The sequence below is a fragment of the Rhodnius prolixus genome, unplaced genomic scaffold, assembly GCF_049639745.1.
Source record: "Rhodnius prolixus isolate KJV_2025 unplaced genomic scaffold, Rpr scaffold_9, whole genome shotgun sequence".
NCBI lineage: Eukaryota > Metazoa > Arthropoda > Insecta > Hemiptera > Reduviidae > Rhodnius > Rhodnius prolixus.
This window is the reverse complement of record NW_027411604.1, coordinates 18224107-18240691: the sequence shown is the minus strand read 5'-3', so window position 1 is coordinate 18240691 and position 16585 is coordinate 18224107. Positions and strand designations below refer to the sequence as shown.

The following is a 16585-nucleotide window of genomic DNA, read 5'->3' as shown; positions in this document are numbered from 1 at the left end:
ACCAGGAATCGAACCCACATTACTTTTGCGGGCCTCGCCTCTAACTGCTCGGTTACCATAGTGTGCCTATGATAAAGTAGTGTCTGTTAGTTTATTTAACATACCTATTTTTAAATATTTAAATGCCTTTCTAAGAACTCCTAGCAGAAAAATCTGATGATGCTTCCATCATCTCCCAAGCGAAGGAGCTATATCCCATTAATAGAAGATGACAGTGAAATAAAGTATGTTTTCTTATCTGGGTGTAACATTTATTTTCATAGGCAAAGACAGAAGTCTTTGGGTATGGTAAGGAATTTTAGATTTAAAGGTAATCTGATGAGAGGGTCAAGTTATTTGAATCTGTAAAAGCGGTTTACCTGCCATTTTATTCTTCAGAACTGTGTGTGAAGACTTGGGTATTTGAACATAATGGAAATGCTGCTAAGAACCTTTTTTTAAGAAGTTTTTACCTCACATCCAACAATCCAAATAATTTTCGAATTTATAGTATTTGAAAGAACATTAATGAACGATGGCTTCTTGTTCTGCACATTTCTTGTAATGAAACTTTGAATAAGTGTTTAGCACAATATTCAATTATACAACAAACTTGGAGTCAGCAATCGAATGTACAGAACATTGGTTTGCTCACCTCAATTACACGCTAGTTAGATATCCCAACGATGAACATCTTTAACAACTCTGAATGACTGCTACACCTTATACCCGATATCCTTAAAAGATGGACAAGTAATTTAAGAAAATAAACATATCCTCTGCATATAATTAAAATTGAAATCTTATGTGTGACACTAACTTATTTGAGAAAGAGGAACTCCATATTACTGAAAAGCTGTCCATTAGGCAGTTGAAAATAACTGACTAGCTGAAAATTTCCTACGTAAACATCATAAGATTACCAAATGTAGAAAGGGAATTAATCGATGCAGGTTACATGAAATATGTAACTCAGAACAGTGGGTAGATCTATGCTGTATCCTAGTAGGTGATCCAATAGCAATTCAGGTTGAAAGATGTATTCAAGTTTATGTAGAGGGCCATCGAAATCAGAACTTTATGAATATTATCAATTTAAGTGAAATTGTGAGGACTACATTAAGGTTATGTCATTGTTATACTATTTTATATATATTTGATTCTATTTAATTGAATTTTTGAAAAGAAAATAATTTCGTTTTGTTAATTGTCAGAATCCTGCAGCATGTACTTTACATAAATATGGTTGTTTATATTTTAAATTTTTAAAAATTGTCAATTTTAATACTCAGTTGCTGGTGTTATTTACTACAAACAATTTTTTCTTAGAAATCAGTTAAGTACACACTCATTTGTCGTACCACCTGGCTTGTTTTGGTAAGGTGGTATAAAATAGTTGAAACATTTTAAGTTAATATATATATATTTTTTTAAATTTTTGTTGCCTTCAATAAACTAAATACATAACTCAAACGAAAAACACTATCTTTCGCTTGAATATCCATATTTTTTTCCCTTGATCACAGTGTGGGTATAAATCAACATCGATAATCATCCTATTTAATTATTTCAATCAATTTGAATGTTGTATTTATTGGGTATTCTGTATTTTGAAGTAATCTTGAACCACTTTAATCTTTAACTCATTATTATAAAAATAATTGAGTAGAGAAAAAATTTTAGTCGTACCAGTATTAATCCAAAGATTCTATGGCAGGAAAAATAGTTAAGATTTTTGGTAGGTAATTAGCGCAATTATTCCTTATTCTCAAAATATTGTATATTAACTTTAAGGTCTGCAGACCAAACAGATGTAGTTCAAAATTAGTCCAACCTTAATCTGGAAAGCCTAGTCAAAACCAGTTTTGCAGAATTATTTCAATAACACAGACCAGCCATATTTACTCTATGGTATTTACCCTGACTAGGTAAATAAGGAATGGTTGTGTAATAAGCAAACAAAAGGCACTGCCTTTTGGATTTTACATCGACTCTTAATGAAACCTATGGTTCTAAATTTTTTGTAGGGAAACAAAGCAAAAGAACACATAGTAATTAACTTATTTTAATATTTTTCAAATTTGAAATTGTATTTTCTTCTATTCCACTCTTATAAATTAATTTTGCCAGATCATTTGAGAACAGTTTCTCTAAGTTTTTTCTGTGTTAATTTGTCTGCTTGTGATTGAAGACCAGCTTCAAGTGAAGTGTCTTCCGTAAGTGTGTTTTTTACGATATCTTGATGATGGACGTACAAAAAAAAAAACCTTTATAATGATTTCGAGTTCTATAAACCGAAAGATGACTAAAACCACCTTTTTTTTACAGGTTTCGAATGGAGTGAATGGTGGTAAAGCAATACAAGCATTTGTTGGAACATTAATAAACAGTAATCGTCAGCAAAAAGTACTTCTTACACCAGTCAAACCAGGACAAGAAAAACAGGCGGGCGTTGCACGATTATTGTTGCAAGGCCAACGTCCTGGACAAGTATCTAGAGTAACAGCAACAACCACTTCACCGTCCGGAGTGACTTCAACATGCTCTATTTCACCAGCAGTAAATGTAGTACTACCAACTCAGGCCAAACAAATGTGTGCTTCTTACATAGTTAGTCCAGTGTCGTGTAGTAGTAATTCGACAACAACACCTACAAACACTAATACCAGCAGTCCGATATTTTCCGCCAATAGGCCGACATTATCAATAAGAAATGCCGTACTTATTGATTCTTCAAATAGCAATACACAAACTAAACCTGCTCAACCTAATATAATTAGGCAGAAAATTGGACCTGATGGTAAAATTCCACTTAATTCATTACTTAAACCTTCTGGTCTTAGTGGTACTAGTCTATTGTCTAAAGTTTTAGCCACACCACCTCAACTTACAAAACTTCCAACAGCCGCACTTACTTTACAATTGAGAAATGATAGGAAAGTGGAAGATCAAACAGTTAGCGATGTCGTCTTGATTGAAGATGATGATGATGGTAAGAAAGGAATTTTTAGTCTTTAAAAAAATAATCATATTAATGCACAGGCCTAGCCAAGGAGGGACAGTTGTAAGTCGTTTAAGTCTTTAAAAGAAATTACTAGAAATATATTTTATTTTTTATCAGTCCATTTTTTAGTTGAACGAAGCAAAATGTGACGAGTTGGAATTAATACGAGGTGTGGCTATTAGATAACGAGACTATTGCTGTAAAACATTTTATTTTAAATTTATACATATTTAGTTATTATCACCTTCAATATACACCCCTCCCCTATCTCTACAGCGCTCCATGCGAATTTACCATTGTTTGAAACTGTGCTGGAAGTCTTTTTCAGTGAGCTCCTGCATGACCCATGCCGCTTTCTCTTTCACAGCTTCAACGGACTGAAAACGTGTTCCTTTTAATGCAGATGGCTAGAAACGTCTTGACAGATAATGCAGTGTGAGCCGGCGCGTTGTCTTGATGGAGAACCCATGACTTGTTCTTTCACAAATCGGGCCGTTTTTCCTTACTCTTTCACTGGAGTTGAGCAAGCACCTCACGGTAGTAATGTTGATTAATTATAATCGATATTTTCATCCGTTTTGGACGTGGAAGGGCGACCCGGGCGGTCATCATCTCCGACGCCTCCTCGGCCATCTTGGAAACGCTTGAACCACTCCAAAACTCGTGCACGTGATTAACATTCATCGCCATAAACTTCTTTTAATAAAAGATAAGTTTCAGTAGCGGTTTTACCAAGTATCATGTGAAATTTCACCTCAGTTCGTTGCTCTACTACATGTGTAGTATCATGTTTTCGGCAAAACGAAACTAACACCTCTTACACAAAACGACGGTTCTGGTCAGACAGATTTCTCTACGAACACGTGAGGCGCTGCAATCGAAAGAGAAGGCTTTACGCTGCTCATTTGTTGGTCATTAGGATTTGGCGCATGCATAGTTTTTCTGTAGCAGCATCAGTCTCGTTATTTAATAGCCACACCTCGTAATTTGGTCTCCTTGGCTAAGTTCGTTCATGTACATTTCATTTATTTTTAATATTAATACGTTCCGCAATTGTTCCAGATGATAATATTAGCAGCACTACTAAAACACCAGGTAGTAGTACTCCTTCATTAGATAGTACTACACCTAAACAGAATGTTGTCATAAATGGAGTAAAAGAAACTAGTGGATTGCCGAATGAAATTGGTCAAGAAATGGAATTAGGCAAATATATAACGTCTCCATCAGCGGATAGATCAAGAAAGCGTAAAGGACTACTTGCCATAAATAATGAGCCTCCAGCTAAAATATCTAAACATCAAGATAAATTAAAATTATTACCAGGAGCAGAAGATTTTGACCCATTTAAAGTTGTTGAATGGGAACCTAATGGTGTAGGCCTTCTTCCAGGAAGTAGTATAAAAGTAAATGTAATAATTTATTTAGTTTTAAATTACATTATTATAAAATTAATGCAAATAACTTTCGTTACGAATTAGTATAGTTTCTTGAGATAAGGTCTTTTTTGTTTAAGACAGTAAGCACTATGAGTCTTGAGTAGGGCGTTAATTTTTTTTAATTAAAAATTTTATGCACGCCCTTTCTTATCTTTAACGGAAAAATCTGTCAGAGGGATTATTTCATTTTAGGATTATGTAAGGTCTTTGGCGTCTGCAGCTCTTTTTAGTACACTCCCCGCACTTCAGGCAGAGTTCCCCTTTAAAGACGATATCATTTCATTACTAAGTAGTGAACTGTTGTAAGAGAAAATTTAGGGCAGGTGGGAAGTAGTACGAGGCGATCATGTTATAGTCTAGTGCACCATTACTAAGCTAATCGTCTCCCTTTCGTGGTAATACCTCCTTTTTATCGCTGAAGGAACTCCATCAGGCAACATTGTGGAATGGTAGCAAAAAAAAAGAAAAAAAGGTGGATTCCGACACTAGATCAACTGAAAATTTTCTTCGGATGTCATCCTCTAATTTTCAAGAACTTCTGCAAAAAAGTGGCACCACTGATCCAAAAAGATGACACAGTGATGAGGTGTTCCATATCACTAGGGGAAAAATTGTGTAATTTCCTCTCACTTTCTTGAGATCTGTATTAAACGCTTTTGCGAGTTGGGCAACAACATTTGCTTTCAGTTGCGGTCCTTGTACAAATCACGAGTCGCATCCCACCAGTCTAGTAGGACTTCAAGCCGCGAAATGAGGTGCTCTGTTTCCTCTTTCGTGCACTGCCGGATGGAAATTGATGCAGGTGGTGGTATTTTTGTTTGACAAATTTCAAACTGCTCTAGTGAAACTAGGAGGCACTAATCTCAGACACTTACTGGTCACTGTCTACACGCGTGTACTCTAGGCAAAAGCCGACACTTCCCGACACTGGTGGTGGGGATGCAACTCGGTCTAGGAAGCTGTTCTAGGAACCGTCCACATTGCGACACCTGCTCTAGCTAGACGCTCAAGCTGCTCTAGATCTACCTACCTTTATAGTGGAAATAATTTAATTTAATTGATTAATGTAATTTTTGTAATGGGATATGATCATGTTGCGTACAGCTGCTGATCGGTTAGAGGCGCTGCCCACTCGCTAGATTAAAGTGTACAGAAGTTGATTCTAGATCTAGGGATCTTGGAGTTATTAGGCTTTGAAATTTTGTCCTTGCCAAAATTATTATTAATTATTGGAAAAGATGAATGAATATTTGGTTGAAACTATGTATAAGCTGAAAGCAATCGTTTAAATCTGGATGTGATTATTTCAGGATATTGCTGAAACTGACGTAATTCTATCCTTCCAATGTCCCCCAACGCGTACCAGATAATTGATGTTGCATCTTATTAATAATATTCAGCATGTCCTTAGACAAACTTACACCAAACATTCACTCCACAAATACACATTTTCTAGAAATTCGACTGTCATTTATTTGTTCTTAGACTAGATACTTCCGTTTTTATGCTGGCATAAGATTACAGAAATCGACGATACAAGTGCCAGTCTAAGATCCATGATTAAAAGATACAATATTTTGAGGTCGCAATCTAAAACATCCTTTTATTATAAGATTGATACTTTATAGTTTTTTTTTGTTTAGTAATAACTTTATAATTTATTTTCATTTAAAGATGGCAATCAACGAGCTTGGTATGCTAACTGTTGCCGATGATACTCTGACGGAAAGAGGGGCTACTCCGGCTATACCTATTTTAGATGATGAAGGTATAATAATAGAATTTTATTTTTATTTTTTTTAAATTATGTTTCTTTTCTGAATTCTGCAATCTTATTAGTTTACGTAATTTAAGATTCACTTTATTAGAATTTTCTCTGAATCTAGTCTCTAATTAGAAAATTATGGTTTCTAAGATGCGCTAAATAAACACTACTTAAATTGCATGCTCTTTTTTATAAAGTGGTTGAAGGTATTTTCTGTTTTGACTTATGAATTTTTATCCCACTTTCAATTTCAACGTGATAATTTTCTTTGTTTATTAAAATTGCTTCCTTTTTTCCGTATAATTGCAAGAAAATTTTGAAATTGGGACAAATAACCCAAAAAATTTAATGTTTCTTTTGTATTGTTATTTTAATAATTTATATTAACTACTTTGATTTGAATGCTGATAATGAAGTAATGTAATTCTGAAGCTATAGAACATAAAAAACATTAATACAGCCTTTTTGAGGGGAGTCCGAAATGTCCAAACGTTTTACTCTATAAAATATAGGCGCCTATATGAGCACTCTCTAAAGGAGGTTACTTGATTGTTTGTACAACCAATTATAATTATGTTCAATTTAAGTTTATATGTTGGTTTATTTAATTTATATTATATTTATATTACAGCCTTTTTGTAACTCTAGATTCTTTGATTTAATGTAACCCACAAAGGCTCAGTTCTTCTGCCCTAATTCATTGTGTTTTTTTTAAATATTCCTTTACCATCTTTGGTAAACTTTCTCATTTTTCTAGGCTTTCAAAGCAACCTATCTATCCAAAAAAATTCTTGTTCTATAGTTGTACTCTAAGTTATTTCGAGCGAACTACCTCTAAGATGTCTATGACCTCTTATTTATAAAACTGGCTTTAAACGTAAGGAGGTTGGGTGACTCTACCTCCTTACGATAGGAACATGAAGAAGCTGTTGAAAATAAAATTGGTCAGCTATAATTTGAGATTTGAATAAGATTTTTCTTAGTCCTCATTACTGAAATTAGTTTGTTATTTTGTGAAAATTCCTAGAAAGAATTAAGACAATTTTTTGTTTCAGGTAAAAGTACACCTAAAAAAGGGAGCGAGCTAGATTCCATATTATGCTGTGTTTGTTGTAGCTGTTACGGACTTCCCGCAGAATTTTATAATGCTTCATATTGCAGCATTACTTGTAGAGATGCGGTACAGGCTCAGGAAGAAGCTATTGTAAAAAGAATTGAAAAAGAGCAAGAACAAAGTTCAGATAATGATCCAAAAAAGAAACGTTTATCTATAGATCAATTAAAAATAACTCCATCCACCGTCACCGAAATTTCATTGGTTCCATCAGTTACATCGAGTACTGAGGGTAAAGAAGAGGCAGACACGCTAGAACAAGAGAAAAAGAAATCCACAATACAGCTGGGAGAACCAGAAACTGATAATACTGAAGAAGAACGATCTATTCCAGGTTTTATGGACGGAGTACTTAAACAGCATTCAGCCAATGAGGACGAGTACAATGCTGCAATTATTAAGGCTAAGAAGATTGTTAAAAAGGGCAAATTACTTAATTCTGATACTAATCTTCATAAGATTATTAAAAGTTTACCAATAGCAAATTCAGCGCCAAGTTGTGAAAAGCAAAATCCATTAGCTAAATCACCTAAATCTGATACGAAACAAAGCCCAAGCGCGACGCCGCAGCCTGATGAAAATCAAAAAACTAGTATCAACAAATCACCCATTCGAATTGATATTACAAAAATAAGGCCAGTAGTACCAATAAAATGTAAAACATCTTCTTGTGAAGTAGCACAAGATTTGGATTGTGGTACCTTAACCCCTAATCGATCTGAAAAGGTACTTTTATCTTTTATATATTTTGCTCGATTAAAATTTGAAGAAAAAAAAAATAATCCCTTTACATAATTTTCTTTTCTAGCAGTTTGAAATATTGAATTCTGATACTTTTCCATGGGCAACGTATTTAGTGGAAACAGGTAGTCGGCCAGCTTGGATAAAACTTTTTAATAACCCCTTTCCAGCTGGAGTTAATCTGTTTCAAGTTGGACACAAGCTTGAGGCTATTGATCCGGAACATCAGTCTAATATCTGTGCGGTTACAGTAGTTAAAATTAAAGGTAATTTACATTAGTAGAATATACTCTCATTATTATTATGGAAGGATCACTAAAACGATAGCAAATGTTTATTTGCGTGTATATATTCTTATGAAATGAAAATTAATTACTATTCCAAAATTAATCTTGATTTTGACGCCCCTTTTGATCATTAGTTAATAAAATAGTTGATTAGTTCTCTCAATTGAATTTAATATTGTCAGAAATTTTTTTAATATGTACGAGGTGTCGTTATTAAGTAACGAGACTATTGCTATAAAACCTTATATTTTAAATTTATACATATTTAGTTATTATCACCTTCAATATACACCCCTCCCCTATCTCTACAACGCTCCATGCGAATTTACCATTGTTCGAAACAGTGCTGGAAGTCTTTTTCTGTAAGCTCCTGCATGACGCGTGCCGCTTTTTCTTTCACAACTTCAACGGATTGAAATCGTGTTCCTTTTATTGCAGATTTGACTTTAGGGAACAGACAAAAGTCATATGGGGTCATGTCAGGCGAATAAGGCGGATGGCCTAAAACTGGGATGTTGTACTTGGCTAGAAACGTCTTGACAGACAGAGCAGTGTGAGCCGGCGCGCTGTCTTGATGGTGAACCCGTGACTTGTTCTTTCACAAATCGGGTCGTTTTTCCTTACTCTTTCACGGAGTTGTGCAAACACATCACGGCGGTAGTAATGTTGATTAATTATAATCGATATTTTCATAAGTTTTGGACGTGGATGGACGACCCGGGCGGTCATCATCTCCGACGTCTTCTCGGCCATCTTGGAAACGCTTGAATCACTTAAAAACTCGCGAACGTGATTAATATTCATCGGTATAAACTTCTTTTAATAAAAGATAAGTTTCAGTAGCGGTATTATGTTTACGTATAAGTATAAGTTTACCCAGTTTCATGTGAAATTTCACTTCAATTCGTTGCTCTGCTACATGTTTAGTATCATGTTTTCGGCAAAACGAAACTTACACCTCTTACACAAACGACGGTTCCGGTCAGACAGATTTCTCTACAAACACGTGAGACGCTGCAATCGAATGAGAAGGCTTCACGCTGCAGAGCTGTCCGTCGTTAGGATTTGGCGCATGCATAGTTCTCGTTATTTAATAGCCACACCTCGTATATAATAACCTCAGATGTTTACACGCCTTAAAAATAAAAAATAAATAGCCATTGGTCCCAAAAAATACTAGATAATATCAAGGATTCCGCCATTATTAGAGATTGATTCATCGGGTTGAGAGAATTCCATTTCCAAATTACAATATTTCGGTAGCGTAGAACTAACGCTTATTGACGTAATTCTTAGATAATTCCTTAGTTAATATTTTGATTCATTTATAATTGTAATTAATAATTAGACACAGTGAAATAAATATAATAAGGGCAAGACCTGAGATATTGAAAATGATTTTAAAATAAATTTACTCAATGAGTAAATTACTTTTTCTAAGTGATGATAAATTATTCTAGTTAGATAATTCAATTAAATGAATTTTTATTGATTTTAGGTTATCGTTTAAAATTACATTTTGATTGTTATTCGGATACATTTGATTTTTGGACAAATGTGGACAGTCCAAACATATTTCCATGTGGATTCTGTTCACGGCATGGAATAACTTTGTGCCCTCCTCAAGGACACAGCAAGGAAACATTTAATTGGCTCTCTTACAATACAATTTGGATGGCTACAGCAGCTCCATCAACCTGCTTTCCTTCTTACGCAATTAATTCTGTAAGTAATATTTAGCAGCTGTAGCTTTTGTCGATTCTAAACCATCTTAGAATGATCCCTTCTTAAGTTCTATTATAAATATGTATTAAAAATTTGTTATATATTAATTTTGATTTAGACTACCCCGAATTTATTTCGAGTCGGCATGAAGTTGGAAGCAATCGACAGAAAAAACACATTTTTAGTGTGTGTAGCAACAGTAGCTGGTGTCATAGAAAACAGGATACTGGTGCATTTTGATTCTTGGGGTGATATCTATGATTATTGGGTGGAAACATCTTCCCCATACATCAGGCCAATTGGATGGAGTAAAGAGAATAATCATGAATTAACTCCACCAAATGGTAAGGTTAATAATTTTTTTTAACATTATTGTCTTGTTTCATTTGTGCTAATTGAATTATTGTTCCCAGGTATTAAGCCTTCTGAATTCAGCTGGCCTGACTATTTGGCCGAAACAAAATCTGAAGCGGCCCCTGAGAGAGCATTCACATTACGCCCGCATTATGAGTTTCAAAGAGGAATGAAATTAGAAGTTGTTGATAAGAGAGCACCTCATTTACTTAGAGTTGCTACCATTAAAGATGTTCTACCATATCAAATCAAAATTGCATTTGATGGTTTTCCAGAACAATTTGGTTATTGGGTAGATGATGATAGTCCAGATATACATCCAGTTGGTTGGGCTGCTAAAACTGGACATCCTCTTGAACCCCCACCAAGTAAAAAAAATTGACTTTAATGTGACTAAGAAATAAACAAAACTTATTTTAAATTTATTTTTTAAAGTTCAATGTTTTTTTTAGGCTTAAACGCTCCTTCACCATGTCCAACTCCTGGTTGCCTCGGCCAAGGACATATGAGAAGCAATGCTCTAGAAACTCATACCAGTGTGGAAGATTGCCCATATAGTATTGACCATCTTAACATCGAACCTCTTATACCTGATAGGTTAACCTACATCAATTCCTCAGAAAATAAGGAATCAAATAAGTGAGTACATTTTTATTTGTCTCTCATCACATATAGGGGCGTTTTATGTCATTCGTAACTAAAATAATAATAATAATAATAATAATGAAGGGGAGGGATTAGCTATGTGGTTAGCGTACTCGATTCCCACGCGGAGGTCCCGGGTTCGAATCCAGCTGCTAACCCTTAGATTTTCTCTTCCTAGGAGCTTCTTACAGCTCACTGTCCGGTGATGGACAGTGTTGTCTGTAACGAGAGAACACTGTCCGGAGGCCGGCACTGCACTGAAAAAAGCTCCGGGCGCTAATAACCTCAGCTGTTGATGCGCCAAAAAAAAAAAAAAAAAAAAAAAAAAAAAATAATAATGTAACGCTCATAAATTGGACATTGGTTACTAATTGACGCTTGGCTACTACGGTTATTAGCGCCCTAAATTTATTTTTAAATTTGTGGCTAGATATTTTTTATTAAAAACAATCACTTTTATTTGGGACATTTTTCTGCAACTAATGAATTAAGGCTGATTAAGAGGATAGTTATTTCTTGTTATATATCACCTGCAATTGGATGGCCCAACCAACTACGAAGAAATAAAAACTTAATCTAAACGTTTAGACGTCTAAACCTTAACGTTCAAAACATGTTCAGAAAAATTCGGTTTTTGCAGAAAATTTATCAAAATAAAATTATAATACTCATAGAGGGAGGAAATTGATCTTTTTTCGACATAATCGTTTTAAGTCATTTGAAAAAAAAAAAAAATCTGTTTTCAGTTTAGTGACCTTCATCACAAAGAAGTTTTTAGGGTGCACAGCTGTGATAGAAATTAAATTAAACCTTTTGTATTGTTAATTTGTTCTTAGATAATTATCATAATATTTGAGAATTGGAAAATATAGAAATAGTCTCTCGAATAATTCGTAACGTCAGTGTAGAGATTTGCTTAATTCATACAAAATGAGCGGAATATATAAAAAGCAGAAGCTGCTGCGCAGGTATTAACATGGGTTTAGAGATTAGGAAGTATGATTAGTGATAGGAATTTAGCTTGCATTAAACCAGCATGGGGTCTTATACGACATTCAGGAACAAAATCTAATAAGTCAAAGACAGATAATAGTTTTGCCTCAAATACAGTTAGGAGAATACAGAAGATATAATGTTTTCATTAAATTCGAAAATATTTTTTCTTAAATTAGTGTTATCAACCATTTTACTTGTTACTAATTAAAGAAATATCGTGGTATTGAATATTTTGAGCAATTTACTCCAAAGCCTCTGAAATTCTCAAGGTTTTTTTATTTAAGACCCTTCTTCTATTCTACTTAACTATTAAAATAAATTGCATTGTAAGATATCAATTGGTAGTTCTTTAAAAATAGGGAAAAAGATTGCTCGTCTAGCGCCTTCTTTAGATTACGTTCTTTTTTTTACTTCGAAGCAGAGTTTTGCTTATTAATTCTCCTGCTGGAATTCAATGTTTGAAAATTTCATAATGTAAAATTTGTGTGTGTCCGCATCATAGTATTTGTTAATTTGTACATTTTAAATTCTTTTTAATGTGTATCACTGTTTTTTTCAAGGGCTTTTGCGGACGAAGTTATCAATTTGGATAATGATGATTCTGCTGAAGATACAGATGATATCAAAAAGAGAAGATGGTAAGTCTATTTTGTAGTTGTTATTCCTCAAGTGCATTAGCTGAATGTAAAGATAAGTTTTATGGCTGTAGGATACATAATGTATCTCTTATTCATCTTTCTTTTGCGTAAAAAAAATTATGTTTCTTTAAAGTTTTACTAAATCTAGTTTCTTTTATTTATAATAAGTACAATTGGTTTGAGAATGATTTTTTTTTCCAATTAGCCAAAAAATGTCTTATTTTTTCGACGTCTGGATCACCAGACCTTCCCCAGGAACTGTACATAAAACCAACGAAAGTATTTCTAGTTATTTTAAAGGATAAATAATTCACAGTATTTGTAAGGAGGAGTGTTTTTAGAAGGTAAATGGAGGTTCCTCAGATAAGTTGTGTTTACAAGTAAAAATAGAGACAAATGGTCGGAGGGATCAATAATAATAATAATAATAATAATAAGGGAAGGGATTAGCTATGAGGTTAGCATACTGGACTCCCACGCGGAGGTCCCGGGTTCGAATCCAGCAACTGACCCTTAGATTTTCTCTTCCTAGGAGCTTCTTACAGCTCACTGTCCGGTGATATACAGTGTTTTCTGTAACGAGAGAACACTGTCCGGAGGCCGGTAGTGCACTGGAAAAAGCTCCGGGCGCTAATAACCTCAGCTGTTGATGCGCCAAAATAATAATAATAATACAGGCGCCACGGTAGCCGAGAGGGTTAAGAGGCGAGACCTTCAAAGCTAATATGTATTGTGGTACTGGGATCGATTTGGCCTTGAATTTTATTTAATGATTAAATGAGAAGTAGTAAAGTACGTTTGCTAGTCGCCTCCGTCCACGACACCTAGTAAATGGTACTTGGACGTTAAGCCTCGCCTGAAAAAATAGGCGATTACTTATTAAAAAAGAAGTAAATAGTAATTAGAGCAAGGGAAGGAATTAGCTGAGTAGTTAGCATATACTGGATTCCAATGCCGAGATCCCGGGTTCGAATGCAGCTTTCTGGCCCTTAGGGTTTCTTTTCCAAAGAGTTTCTTACAGCTCACTGCCCGGTGATGAACAGAGATGTTTCACTCAGGTGTATGGATTGGTGGGTCCGCTTCAAAATACATCCGCTTTAAGTAAACCAATTTCGTGATGGATTTTACAGGTCATATACATTAATTCAAATGTCTTGGAATTAATTTAAAGTTGAATAAATCTATATTGGACTTATTTAAACACTGTGGCATAAAGTGTAACTTAGGATTATTCCATTCTATGAATTGAGTTGAAATTTAGGATACGCCATTGCTTGTACTTACTTTTCTGTGGCTGTATAAGCATTCAAGTTTAAAATGCATGCTTAAATTTAACACTTTAAAACATTTTTTTTTTAAAAATAGGAAATGGTTAGGTGTACGAGAAGGAGTTAGAAAAAGAAAAGATCCTACCAAAGTTAGTGAAAGCATGAACAAAAAGCCCCTTCAGAAGAAGATTAGACGGAAAAAGAAAAAAAGAAAAGCTTATAAAATTAACACAGAAAGCAAGGACACTAGCGAAAATGATGTTAAATCAGAAAATTGGGAAAATTTGGAACCATTTAAATCAGAAAGTAATCCAATGAAATGGTCTGCAAAACAAGTGGTAGAATTTGCTAGTACCATTCTAGGTTCCTTAGAAAGTAGTAACGCCAATTTGGAAAATGAGGTATGTAAGTTATTTTATTTATTTATTTATTTTTAAACGTTTATTCTATTTTTTGCAAGCGTATGTTAGTGCTTTAAAATTAAATTACTTAATCGAGAAGATGAAAAAAGTAGCAACAACGTCTGTCAATTTCATTCTAATTTCTTATTTGAATTATCATAATTCGATACGGTCATTACTTGTAGATCTTGAAATATTTAGCGAGAGAACGCTAAATAAATATTTCTCTACATGATTTTTTATTACAAGTTTTAATTCTTTAATGATGCAATCCAGACTACTCATATTCTTTTTGATTTGACTATTAGATTTTTTGTAATCACTAAAATTAAATTGTATAACAAAAATAAAATCGAAATAATTATTACTATTAAATATGAAAACATTGAATTAAACTATTGGCTTATTTAATTGGAGGGAGAAGTGCTCTGTGTAAAAATTTCGAATTCATGAAATTTAAACAGTATATAAATAATCGCGGGAAAGTTAAAATTATCTTCACTGTATGCGATTCAAATGATCAAATTTATATTATAAATAAATATTACAAGAGTTGCAATATTACAAGAGTTTTCAACAATTCAGCCAACACAAGTGAGTACCTTTTATATTTATACTTTTATATTTAGTCTGATCACAAAATGTCTAATAGTGGATGTTTTAATTTTTTATGAGTTCAGGTAAAAAAAACAAACAAGAATCTTAAATTTATTTTATTGTTCCTTAGGTGCCCACGAACCCATCTTTGAAAACAAAACTTCAACGTTACAAGTAGTAGTAAATAATAATTATGTCGCTTTTCATTGCTGTCTTTAACGTTAAATTCTAATTTTAAATGCATTAATTAATGTTTGTAAGTAAAATAAAATCTAGAATATATAATATATATCTGTATAGGATTTTGGTAAACACGACGGTGAGAAAATATTAAAACTTGTTCGGTAGAACAGTAATGTTAATAAGGGTTGATTGATAAAAATAGTATAGGTTAATTGTGAAGCCTAAATTGAAGGTGTTTGTTGACCTTTGGAATGGTAGTTTTTATGTATTTATTTGTTTATTTTCCGTGCTTAACACGTCGAACAAATATTTTTTTTTTTTTTACCGAACAATTTAGGATTATTTTTAGCAAGAAACATTACATCGTGTAGAGAGAACAACCTATGTGGCATCATTTTGGCCGATTACACATTGCAACATTATAACCTGATTTTTGAAGATAGTTACATCAACTTTTGATTAAGCTGATCAATGTATTCGCAGAATAGAGTGTATGTGTATGCTTGTAAAGTCTATACCTTTCAAAATTACCATAATCAGTTTAAAAAAACAAGAGAGTGTTATCTGAAAATGATTATTCGACATGTTTAATGGCTACTTGCTTGAAATCCACCAGAAATACTTAATCTTAAGTAGTTGCTGGAAAATCAAAGGATGAAAAGAAGAGGAGTCACAGAACATCCGTTTTTTTTTTTTCCTCATAAATGCAGACCTTTTTGATGTTGAGAATCGGATGCTGCACGATTGGTTTCAACGCAACAATCAAGCCGAGAATGAGGCTCAAAAATGTCTTGCAGATCGGGCTTACAGTTTTAAAATCTTATGAAAACAGAAGTTGTTTAAAGCCTCGAGGGCGTGAGTGATCTACCAACGACCGCAAAAGAGGAGAAAGGAGCAACAACTAAGATTGGTGGATAAAAACTTTAACGTTCAATACTTTGTTTGGTCAATTATAATTTTAGAAATAATACCACCTAAATGCATTGTAGTAAATGAAGAAAGCTTTATCGTAAGGTCTAAAAGAACCTGATCACATTAAAATGCTATTTTAAATCTTTAAACATCATAGCCGTAAAATGGCCTTATTAAATTTCTTAGCTTTTTTATTATTAAAAATTGTTTCATCAATACGCATATTGATTAAATGAAAAGTACTGATATAAAACAAAAGACCTAGCAAAAGCAAATAGAACAAAGTTCAATTTACAACGTACTTTACTTACGTATCGCATAAAATGTTTGAACTGTAGAACATTCACAGTATTGCAGGTTAAAATATCTGCAAACTCTTGTTTTAATGCTTGCTATTCTTCATTTTTCTTCTTTTTTTAATGTTAGATTTTTGACTTTTTATTTAGATTCCAAAGTGTAAAGGAAAAATAGTGGTATATGAAGTGGACTAATAGGAAATATTGTAAACTATTCAAGACATAGTTTTTTCTCCTTTAC

The 16585-nt window shown here is 33.5% G+C and overlaps 1 protein-coding gene across 10 annotated transcripts in view; it reads left to right on the top strand.

The window, feature by feature from the left end:
* Positions 1-16585, top strand: part of l(3)mbt (lethal (3) malignant brain tumor) — a 28647-nt gene that overhangs the window by 6839 nt on the left and 5223 nt on the right. For 6 of the 10 annotated variants that reach the window (XM_074127580.1, XM_074127579.1, XM_074127581.1 and 3 more), the window contains exons 3-13: positions 2308-2971; positions 4046-4395; positions 6097-6190; positions 7243-8027; positions 8110-8308; positions 9828-10054; positions 10173-10398; positions 10468-10776; positions 10861-11047; positions 12610-12687; positions 14053-14356. In XM_074127580.1, coding sequence (XP_073983681.1) covers positions 2308-2971; positions 4046-4395; positions 6097-6190; positions 7243-8027; positions 8110-8308; positions 9828-10054; positions 10173-10398; positions 10468-10776; positions 10861-11047; positions 12610-12687; positions 14053-14356 — 3423 coding nt within the window. Of the gene's footprint in view, positions 1-2307; positions 2972-4045; positions 4396-6096; positions 6191-7242; positions 8028-8109; positions 8309-9827; positions 10055-10172; positions 10399-10467; positions 10777-10860; positions 11048-12609; positions 12688-14052; positions 14357-15083; positions 16575-16585 lie in introns of those variants that run through there. The other 4 variants (XM_074127578.1, XM_074127582.1, XM_074127576.1 and 1 more) reach the window with 4 other exon arrangements.